The following is a 12,523-nucleotide window of genomic DNA, read 5'->3' on the forward strand; positions in this document are numbered from 1 at the left end:
AATCTCAAAAATTTCCCTCCCATTTTCCTCTGTATGCATTCCAAGAAATCTGCCCAAGAAAAGTAGTGAAAAAGGAAGCCTACTGTAGATGATGTTACCCTTCCAGAGCAGAAAATTATAATGAGATTACAAGGCAAAATACGCAGTATTTTTGTAACTCTGTATATGTGTGTATATGTGTGTATTACTAAATATTGGTTGAAATAACAAGTTTTAATTTTATTTTTTAGATGTTAAACTATGATAAAAATAAAAGTTACATAAACACATTTATTTTCTCTTCAGTAAGATTTACTTAGAAATTGTATCTGATCTATTATAAACACTAAGAAAGCTAAACTAAAAATGTTAACAAATGAACCAGAAAACAAATGGACCTTTCTAGCTTCCAGAATAATTTTTAATAGGTTAAAAATTACAGTTTATTCAAGTTATTTTAGTTTAAACTTAAAAGAAACTATGAGTTTAATGATATATAACAAAAATGAGCTGGGCTTTGGTGGCCCAAGCTTTTAATCACAGTACTCAGGGGGCAGAGGCAGGCAGGTCTCTATGAGTTCATGGCCAGGCTGGTCTATAGAGAAAATTCAAGGTCAGGCTCCAAAACAATATAGACAAACCCTGTCTCAAAAAAAAAAAAAATGTTTAGAGAAGGTATCTAAAATAAACATATAGTGAGTGCACTGTGGCTGTGTAACATGCAAGTATAGAAAGATGATCAAAGTTCACTACAAAAAAAAAATGAAAACGTAGTTACCACTTTGCAATTAATCAATTAAAAATATGTCTTTAACATTCTGAGCCATGGGGATTGAGAATAGGGACATATAGTAATATCACTATGTGTAGAAAATTGCCTAGATTGCTTAATTTTTAAAGCTATAACTCTATGATGTTCAAAACTGCTAAAAACATTTTTTTTTTTAAAAAAAAACAACACAACATTTACTTTTTAAAGTCACCATACTTTTCTCAGGAAAGGTTAGGCAGTACCATCTAGTGGCTGAGTGCTGTTTGTGGCAGTGAATGGCTGAGGACCTATGAATGAGCTTTGGATGGCCAGAACAAATTAAATTTAGCTCCTGAGAATTAATAACAAACTAATTAAAGCTCTGACCCTTAAATAGTCATCTTTGCAGTCTCGGAAATGGAGCATCCCTTAGATTATCTGGGGTTTGCACTTGCCATCTGTAACATAATCAGCTTGACAGATGCCACCCATAGGCCCTAGCTTTGACATGAGCTTTCCTAATAAGCTTAATTTCTGCAAAACCATTGTAGGATTCAAAACCTGAGTGATTTTAAAGTTTCATATTCTTAAGAAACTGTTCCAATAAAACATCTACCATTTGAACTTATTAATTTCTACCACAAAAATACTCAGTTTATTAAATAGCATGTGTAATAAAGGGTAAAGTTCTGAGAGTTCATGCTGTCTTTCACTGACACTAGACTAGAGTTATTACATAGTGTTTTTCTAAATTTTGGGAATCACAAAATAAGTAACAATTCTTTATGCAAAGAAGTATGCATATATATGTACATATAATCATTTAATTGCACAAACTAATTTCAGAAAACATAGGCAAGGTATTAACTGATATTTACTTGATTTAGGTGGCAAATATTTTGGAAGTTTTTTGTTTTCTTCACCCGTTAAATGAATGAACACTTGAATGTCTTTGACTGGAAGTGTGATTTGAGGGTACCTGTTCCAAGGAACATGACGTCATACTGCCCATCTTCAGCGACTACATGGTCCACTACTATCTGTGTCAATCTGTAGTCCACATTGATTCTCTTGAAGGTTGGTGCTCCTGCCACTGGGTACACTGACTTATACATCACTGGGTGCCGCCTTATGAAACTGATGACATCATCAGGAAAGTCGCGCGTGGATTTAATCAGTGGATCATAGGTTCTGCTTGGACACTGTAAAGAAATGTGTACAGGAATAAGCATCCTGTGTACATACCTAAGAGGTTCACAGTTAATGGATGAAAGAATGGGGAATCACACCAATGTTCAACAAATGTAGTCTACCTCCAGTAGAGGGAAATCTGAGTTTCTTCATGAAAACATTCAAAAATGTGACATTATATGAATTTTCTAAAGTTTCCCCAGTGTAATCTCACTTTCTTAAAAATATATTGTTTTGGATAAAAATTAGCTTTTCTAATCAGGCATGATGGTAGATCTTTGTAATTCTGGAATGGGGTCAGGGTAGGAGCATCCAGGTCCAAGGGCAGCCAAGACTAATACAGAGTTCAAAGCCAGCCCATGTTAATGAAAGAAACCAAATCTCATTACCCCACAAAATGTTTCTAATGATGGTACTAGAAACTTATACTGAAGGAACTGGCATGAAAATGATCTATGAATGATCTATGAACACAAGAATATAGGAGAAAACTTTATTTTTAATTTTAAATACATTTAGGATTCCCTTCCAACTTAGCTACATTTATTAAAAATTAGAAGGAACAAATAAGCAAGTCACACCATTAGCTACAGTTGTTGTGAAAATTAAATTGAGTCCTGTTTCGCACACTCTTCTCCTAAGACTGGGCTCTGTGACTATGTCCAGTCCTCTTCCCATTTCTGCCTAAAACTGCTTCCTGGGAGCACATATTAAAGAAAAAGTTAGCATCAACTGCCCTCTGGTGGTCACACTTAACTTATATTAAGCACAATTTGGTATAAATTCACTGAATTTGATGTGCAGTTATCCAAAGTAAAGAAAGGATGACATTACAATTTGAATATCTTACAAGGTATATACGCTTTCATACCAAATTTGTGTTTCAAAAACTGCATCTTAGTCTTTAGTAGAAGGATAGCATCACTACATTTCAAATCTTAATTGAGAATCTTTTTGAATAAAAATACATTTAATCAATAAAAGTATATAGAATAAAGTAAAAGACACCAGAGAAAGCCTCTTAAAAGTATGTTGACTTATCAAAATAAAATGAAAAGTAAAACTAAGCAAAAATCTTAAATTTTTTTGAAAAGTTGACATAGAATTAATTCCAATTTCATATCAATAAAATTATAATGACCCATTGTGAAGCAGAGTGTCTACCAAAGAAATTGTATTCGATTTTTAAAGACTTGTTAGTGATTTTCTAATCAGTAGAGATTATCTTTTAGAAAAGCCTTTCATGTCTTCCATTAAGAAACAGATCCTTTCCTGGTGTCCAGTTATTTGTCCCAGGACTATCTGACAGAGAAATGTTCTGCACCAGCCATTTGCGTGCCATTGGAAGTTGGTCTGCAGATCAAAGTCTAGGTGTCCCTCACTGCTTTCTTCATTTTCCCTTTATCCAAGGAAAATCTGTCAACTTGACAATGGAAGGAGCCATGTATTAAGTAGATTGAGTAGATTTGAAATGGACATAGACACAGATAATATTGAGCTCGTTCCAACTATATTTGTACATTTGAGTCTTACTCAATGACCATTTTCGAAGGGGTTCATATCTCATAACTCCTTCAGTTCAATTTGAATATTTGTCATTAAAGGCAAGATTTTGCCTACATCAAATGTTGGAAAGAGCCCTTCAACTTAAGGGGAAAAATATCCTTAGTTGCACACTAGCCAAAATTTCAAAGGGATTAACTCATGATAATTAAACTACAATTTTTGGTATCAAATTTTAAAATAATTACACCTTTCTCTGCAAGACACTGCAACTTAATGAAGATCTCATCATTTAGCAAACATTAGCTGGCAGTGTTCCTTCCAGGTTGCCTCTGATATGTTCCCAAAGATTCAAATGTAATAAAATCTAAGGGATTAAAAAAAAAAAAAAGAAGAAGAACATAAGGGGAAACCTAGTTTCTATTGACAGCTACAGAAAGGTTTTTGGAAATACATTTTCTTCTTAAAGCAGCTTCCCCCATGGCAGCTTCCCCCAGTGTTCGGCTGAGACCCTTGGCCCCTTGTTGCTAGGAGTGATCTCAGGTCCTCAGGGCAGCACTGGAACAGCAAAAGTGGTTTTGATGTGTTTAAGGTAGGATAGGATGAACTAAATCATGTTGTTTTAGTACCTTCAATCCAGGCAGGTTCACTTTTGGTAACAGACAACTAAAGGTGCCCAGAAGCTATGCAGGTAAAACAGTAAAGAAAGTTCCATAAAGGGCAAATGAAGAAAAATATAAGGAAATAACACATTTAAGGAAAGCCATCTTTGGTTATTAATTTTCTTTCAAAGGTTCCCTCTGAAGCTATGCATTCTAGGTGTTACTTTAGGGAATGTGTATATTCTTTAATATTTGCATCTATTGTCATAATTCATCTATCTATCCCACTATCTCACCCATGTAGCATATTTTGTTTTTCCTAGCATTTTTTTTTTTTTTTTTTTGGCCATCCATGGAAAATAGGAACCCTGGTTGGTTAACTATGTTCACCTTGCTCTTCTCAAAAACTCTTGTGACAGTTTAAACTTTAAGAGAGGAAAAAGATAGATCAGAAAACTTCTAGTCAGACTTCAAAATGCCAACACGTAGTTAGATACATGGCAAAAGTTGAAGAGAGAGAGAGCCTGCCCAGGAACACCCTGAGAAGCCTGGGTGCAGCTAGCCCTGTGGCCCGGGCAATGCCAGGTGGCTGCACTTGGGTTGGTGTGGCCCTGTTAATGCTTGGCAGGTCCTGGTGTTTGGGTAGGGCTTCAGGAGGACAGCAGAAAGCAATGGATAAGACAAGAAGAAACAAAACTTGTTTTAGTCAGGCAAGAGAAGGTTGTCGTGCAAGGCACTAAGCAGCTGTGAAAGGGTTTCCTGCTCAATGCTGCTGGCTGCTTCCTGCTTTCTCCAGGTCCTGTCTAACAAGTCAGAGCAATGACTAATGTGACAGAAGTCATGGCACAAGGAAAGACCAAACTGGACTTTCTATTGGGCAAGCTGGGGAAATAAGTACAGCGTTTTATGTGACAGGTAAAAAGAAGTCTGATTTTTTTTATTATAAATTGAAAATGTAATTGTTGTCAGTGGAATTATATTTCCATGGTTATTTCTCTAAGCATCAGTCTGAAATAGATTGGCAAAGAAAGAGCATGTACTAGTGATTAGAGAGGAAGAAGGGAGATTTGCCTAAATATAAAGCCATTAGGGCACAAGAAACCACAGAAAAATTAATCCAAGGATCTTGAACTTTTTGAGCCCTGCTACTCTGTCTTCAGATTCCCTTTCCCTTACAGAAATTTCCATAACCAAAAATAAAATAAAAATACTATTGCAACTCTGTCTCCAAAATAGCAATGTACAAAGAGTGATAGAGAAGGGTACCCAACAGCAAGTTCAGGCTTTCAGATGCAGCTGCAAATATGTATACACACAGTATATACAAAATAAAAACAGAAAACACACACACACACACACACACACACACACACACACACAAAATTCCTTGTCAATACAGAATCAAACTGTAAAATTAACCTCTTTCTTTACTAAAACTATACTAATTTATTTCTAATACATCAAATCTGAAAATTGAACTCGTTCTTTTCAAATCTTCCTGAGGCTGAAGTATTTTTCAGACTATTATTTTTATCCTGCTTCCAGTGGTTTCCATGTCTGACTTTTACCATAATTCTTTGCTTTGTTTTGATATTTTATTTCAGTCAGAAACAAACCAAAGAAGAAAGTGAAGATTCTAAAATTTTTTCTGAACAAAATCTGGTTTGTTCAGTAGCTACTCTCTTCAGACACCAGAGGGCAGAAATATCATGGAGGTAAAATTTTTGAGAGTGTGCAGGTTTATTAATCTAGAGCATCATGGGCTAGGAATTGAGATTTGGCATTGGTCCACAGTTGGACAACATTCTATCAGAACCAAGAAAATCAAAGAAGATGGGAATGTCCCCATACGTGTAAGCATTTAACCGAGGTCCCTGCTGGGATATGAGCTCAGTGTTCAATAATAAAAGCAATATGGATACAGAAAATAAGAAAGCAAAGACCCGAGCCAATGTATCAGAAACAAATTCTATATTCAGCAAACCTTTCCCTGAAGTTAGAAACATATCCCTGTAATCAAATAAAATATACCAAGTATTGCAAGGCTATAGAGCTTCATAATACTTGTATAGAAGAAAGACCAGAGCAAGGAGAAACAATTCAAGATTCTCACTCAGAAGGTAGCATTATATATGCAGCTCTTCATATAGCCTAAGATAATTCTATCACTTTAGAAGTTACAAGACTGAATGGTAGTTGATACAACTGTGCTAATGGACCAATGCTTTGATTATGTTCTGAATATTTATGAATTGTGTTGGGTGTGTTAACACACATCTGTCATCCTACCACTTGAGAAGGAGGATCAGGAAGATTGATTGGGAAGGTCAGGAGTTCAAGGCCATCTTTGACTACATAGCAACTTTAAGGCTTCTCTGGGACACCTAAGACCCTGTGTCAAAACAACAATGAAAAAAATGTAGCGAGGCACCATGTAAGTATATTTGACAATGTCCAAGTCATAAGGAAAATTCAGTTATAATTTTATATAAAATTTCTGAATTGGAGAAACAATTTAGCTGTATAGTTTGTACTTTTGATAAGTACAGAGAGGAGACTGGTAAAAGATGTTATTAAATAAATGTAAATAATTTCAGACAGGTATGCAGACATATAATTTTATTGGGAATGTTAATAGAGAGGCAAATATTATAACAAGAGACAAAGGAAGGACTGACCATAAAACTCTAACCAGCAGCCCTTTCATTTTGCTGGTTTGGTAATATGAGATTGGGTATGTTATTTAATTATTTTGGACACTGGTTTCCCCTGGTGTAATATTAAGGTGAAGTATGATGTCTCTATCACTCATTCTAATTTTTACATTCTCAAATTTTACAAGGGTAGCCACTTGATAGTCTGTGAAACTTAATTTCACTGACTTTATGAATGTGGTTACTTAAAGTGGTATCATTTGGTAAAAAGCATTTGTGTAACAGATTTTCACATCACACACATGGTATTTCTAACTCAGTGCCAGCATTACAATTAAAATTAATTTATTTTTAAATAAATCACAAATACTTGTGTGTAGAAACAGGATGACCATTATAAGCATGTAAAATAATAAAGATTCATTGAAAAATAACTGATTAAGTAAAGAAACTATGAAGTTAAAAACCTATGCATACTTTTAGCCATTTCAAAATTTGGCTACAGTTATTTTGAGTATATGGCTCAAAAGAGACCAGTATATTTGACACATTTTGTTCCTTTTTTTAATGAAAGACAATAACATGCACACTTTCTGATTTTGTCATTTGTCATTTTGTCATTTCTGAATTTGTCAGAAATTGCCATTTCTGAGAAATGTCTATGAGCTTAGACATATGATACATAATAAGTATTCTGTAAGCCTTCTATAATATTTGCAGGTTTTTTTATGCAGTCTCTGAGAAAATGGTTAACAGCAAACTTTACTGCAGTTTCTTTCAGTTATGTTATAACTACAAAGCAATGTTGGTATGGAGTCATTTTGATAATTGTCTTTCAATTAATGAGTATGATAATATTCAGTGGTCATGTCTGTGCATGAAAACTATTTATTGTTATTAATGTAGATTGTACTGGTTCCAAATCCTTCCACTTATACTACCCAGAAAATTGGGAAGGAGAGGAACTGTAACAGCTTGAATTTAAATCAGTACCAAGAGGTAGTATGATCACTCTTCTGTACATAGCAATCATATTCCAAGTAGCAAAGATGTGGAACAAGCAAATGTAGCCTGACAGAAGAATGAATAATGAGCTTTCCAGCACACACACACACACACACACACACACACACTCACACACACACACTAACATTCACACACATACACACACATGCATAAATGCATGCATGCATTACCATGTAACCTGTTACCACATGTAACATGAAAGAGCTTTTATGATGATGCTGAGTTAACCAATCCACCCACAGAGGTCTATGATTTATACAAAAAATTGATGTCGTTAAATCCACAGAAACAAAAAATATGGTGGCTGTCAAGGCATAGGGAGAAAAGAAAAGAGAATGTTGGAAATAATGGACACATCATTTCAAAGAAGATTAATGATTTCTACACACCTGCTACACAACCTTTAGCTCTATGCTGCACTGTGGTGTACTGCACACTCAGAAATGTAAGTGGTTATATCATAGGTGAGGTGGGGTTTCTCTGTGATTTAGCTGCCCGAAATCACCCAAGATCTTAAAAGAAATCTTTCACCCATGTAAGTGATACCAGGAAACTCACTGGTTCTCCAATCTAGATGCAGATGTAATAGTTTCTTTGATCTCTCAAGGAGATCTTTCTGGTGTTTGCACATTTCCCCAGGAAAAGTCATCCTCTTTCCAAATAAACAAACAAAAGCAACATAATATAATAATTTGATAAAACTAGCAAATACTTCCAAAATAAAGAAATTTATTCATTAAAATAATGAATGCCTAATAATCAAGGCAGAACATCATGCAAACAAATAGTTGCCTAACAATACAAACAAGTTTAGTTACACTATGTAACAGGAATATAATAAAGCCCAACTACCAGTTATTTCTTCTTAAGAATAAGAAGAATTTGAAGGCTTAAATCAATTTCTTTTGATGATTATTTTAGATGTGTTCATGGAAATATATAGAAATGTCCTTAGATATATAGGACATGAACTTGTTTGACACTAAGTTTTGAAGAATCTCTCATTCATACTACATGTGTGTGTATGTGTGTGTGTGTGTGTGTGTGTGTGTGTGTGTGTGTGCGTGCGTGCACTTCTTCAGTTATTTGTGTGTATAGTTGCAGGTGCTCATGCCTATGTTTGCATGTATATCTTTGCACCTGCATATCAAGTTTAGGGTCAGTATGTGTGTTTTCAAGACTTTATGCCTTTTTTAAATACACTGTCTTTCATTGACCCTAAAGCTCAGGCATTTGGCTAGAATAGCCGGTCAGAAAGCACAAGGGATAGTTCTATCTCTGCCTCTCAGCAGTGCAAGTGATTACAGGCATGTATTGCAGCAGCATCCAGATTTTCTTTTTCCTGATATAGAGTGTCTCTGTGTAGCCCTGGCTGTCCTGAAACTTACTCCGTAGATCAGACTGGCCTTGAACTCAGAGATCTGCCTGGTTATCACTACCTAGTACTGGGATTAAAGACATGTGCCATCACTACTGAGTACATCCAGCTTTTTTTGTTGTTTCTTAGGGATCTAAACACAATTGCTCATGCGTTCACAGTTAACAGAACCATTTTCAAGCCTACTTTTCTTTATAAGCAAATACATAAATTGAAAAAATATATTTTAATTTTTGTCATCAGTTTTAAATATGGTTTACACCATTTGAAAATAAATGTGCACTAAGAAGATCCCTCCTCGTCCCATCCACTTCCTCCTTCTGCCAATAGCTTCCATTTCTTCCCTGCTTAGGGGATGGACTCAAATTCAAATCTTACTACATCCTTCAGGCTGCAGTGATTATAGTATATACTATCAAGTTGTTTTGTTCCCCAGGTTATTGAGAATTTCTTCCACTCTAAGAATTGTATATTATTTCAAAAGTTGAGCATGATAAAGAAAAGACAGATGCATATCTAGAAAGGAGACCATTTATACAATAGAGCTTTTAAATACTAAGAAATTCAAGAGATCTATGCAAAATATATGCTGAGAAGTGAAACAAGACAATTGCTCAGTTGGCATTTTCATCTAATTTACAAAACCTGCATTCTGAACAACTAAATTGGTATGTGAGCTAAATTTTGTAATGCCATCACAATGCAACCATCACAATATAGGCCAGCAAGTTCCTTAATACTTAAAATTATCATTCAAAAAATTTTAACTCCATTTGAATATTGGAAATACTAGTATATTGCTGTAAAAAAATAAAAGTTATTTCAAAATTGACAGCACATGTGGCTTTAAGAAATGGCATAGCTGGTAATAATAGAACAAGGAATTGTATATGGAATTAAGAAAATAATTCAGTTGTTCAGTTGGGTACATACCGTTCCGGGTCGGGGATAAGGTATCCTTCCATCATATTGGACCCAACGATGGTCTGCACTTTCCTTGTGAGCATACGGGCCATTAAATACTGCTCTGATGTCAGCCATGCTGTACACACAGACAGCAGAGCCTTTGAAGATGGAGCTGAAAGAAAAGAACATGAACATAATTCAGTAATTTTCCCAGTGAGCACATATCTGCAACCTAGAGCTGTGTGGAAAATCTACGGCACTTTCCAGTTGACAGGCATTGCCTAAATATATGCCTATGCCTTGAAGGAGTTAATAAGCAAGTAATTCTGACTACTAATGATGATGATGGTGGTGGTGGTGATGGCTGCATTACATATATGTAATGGAAGCATATAGAAAAAAGGGAATGGGGGTGGTGCAAAGTGGATCATCCAGAATACTCAGGGAAAAGGTGAACTCTACACTAACACCTAATTGTTAATAGGAACCATCTATAATGTGGTTCTCAGCTCTCTTAAGACTGGACAATTGAATATAGTTCCTTATGTTGTGGTGATCCCAACCACAAATTAGTTTGATTTCTACTTCATAACTGCAATTTTGCTACTGTTATGAATAATAATGTAAATATCTGACATGCAAGGTATCTTATTTGCAACCCCAAAGGACACACAATGTATAGGCTGAGAGCCACTGATCCTGGAAAAACAAAACTGTAGGATAGAAATGACTATGTATGATGATTCCTCACATATTGTTAAGTTTTTTTAAATCATTATAATACTTACAAAGAGTTTAAAATATGAAAAGTTGTATTATCAATGTTTAAAACAGTAATCATTTGGATACAGGAAAAGTGATACTGGTCATCTGTGTTTTTGAAACTTATTTGTGTTTGTGTATGATATAATACTCTGAGGAAGGGACAAATTCAATTCTCTTTTTTCAACCATATGTTGAAGGGAAATATCTGAGGTTGTTATGACTGTGTGCAAGGGTATTTGCTGATTAAACCAATTTCCTGTCCCTTCATCCATCCACTAAAACTGAGTACACATTCTGAGTTCAGGTACTGAATGTGTTGTTCAAGTGATTTTGTTAAAACAAATTTTAAGGCAGAAATAAACTTTCATTTCTTGAACTGAGCTTTTGAATTATAGTCATCTACTTAATACTTAATGTCATCATAATCATATGGTTTCAGTAGAAATATTAAACAGCCAAAATGTTCACAGAAAATTTAAAACTCCGTAAGACCAAGATGACAATTGGTAACACCTTCAGATATTTCTTTCTTGCTTTATTTTGGGAAAGTAAAATGCAATTTCTTGGAAGCCTGTTCTTAAAACTAGACAAACTTTTCTGACCAAATGATGTCATCCTGGCTTTACACAAACAAATGATTATTTAGCATGGGAAGCATGATCATGAGTATTCTTGAAATGGTGTTAGTGAGAAACATCAGGTTGGAGGAAAGTGATAATAATCACATATCTGCGGATTATATTTTAAAGAAATAATGCACCACCATTAAAAGGTAATTATGTTTTTTTTTACTAGACAAAGGATATGACATACATTCCAAAATTATTCCATTCTTCTGGACAATATTAAAAATAAAACAACAAAGAACACCAGGAACAAAGAGCTGATTTGTAACTTCACACTCTGGGTGGGAAGAAACTTGATAGGGGAGGGAAAAAAATAAAAGAAGTGTCTTGGAGCTCTTGTGTCCCTGGCACATATCTACATCTGTGTGGAACACACTCAACTTCAAAGACAGATTTTGCATGGAAAGGGGCCAAGAAAACTAGAGCTGAGATACATGAGCCACTGCAGGCATTGCTCCTCCTCTTACGTTTTTATATACTCCCCTTACATTATTAGAAAATAGATTTCCAAACAACAGCTCTTTGGGTATCTTCCTAATGTTCATGTTAAAATATTTCCACCTTAAGTCTCACAATTAATCACATACTCAGATGTATTCTGAATCCTTAGAAATTTCCAGCTTATGAGGGTCTTCCCATGGGAAAAATAAACTGTAAATTGCAGGCATTTATTCAAAGGGAGATAGAAGAGTTATTTCTTTCACTGTAGATAATAATATATCCAAGTCCTCCAATATTTATGTCAAAGCACATTGATAAAGAGTTAAGGGAGGATATATAAAAAACTGAGAAATATTCTAGGATCGCAATGGAAGTGTTTGTATACTTTAAACACAGTCAAATATAAGTAATTGAATGAAATGGGATGAAGAGAAGAAGGACCACACACCTTTATAAAAATGTTTGCGGATGCTGCTACAAACTTATGAAGTCACAGAATCTTAATGATATTACAAGGCAGCACTACAAATTAACAAGACAAGAATATAGGCATAAAAATGAGGACAGGCTCCAGTCTGGACTTATTTATATGAAATGACCACTAATTTTAGGGAACAGTTTAGTGGACTGGTCAGAACAGCCACATCTATCTGCACAGGAACCAGGGGTTGTGATTTGATAGGCTGAGCCGGCAGAGCTCC

The 12,523-nt window shown here is 35.0% G+C and overlaps 1 protein-coding gene across 1 annotated transcript in view; it reads right to left on the reverse strand.

Annotated features, from left to right (window-relative positions):
* Sema3d (semaphorin 3D) overlaps positions 1 to 12,523 on the reverse strand; it is a 115,055-nt gene that overhangs the window by 20,462 nt on the left and 82,070 nt on the right. Inside the window, exons 10-11 of the mRNA XM_051174593.1 lie at positions 10,018 to 10,162; positions 1,710 to 1,932 (exon numbers count right to left, since the gene is read on the reverse strand). Coding sequence (XP_051030550.1) covers positions 1,710 to 1,932; positions 10,018 to 10,162 — 368 coding nt within the window. The remainder of the gene's footprint in view (positions 1 to 1,709; positions 1,933 to 10,017; positions 10,163 to 12,523) is intronic.

The sequence above is a fragment of the Phodopus roborovskii genome, unplaced genomic scaffold, assembly GCF_943737965.1.
Source record: "Phodopus roborovskii unplaced genomic scaffold, PHOROB, whole genome shotgun sequence".
Lineage (NCBI taxonomy): Eukaryota > Metazoa > Chordata > Mammalia > Rodentia > Cricetidae > Phodopus > Phodopus roborovskii.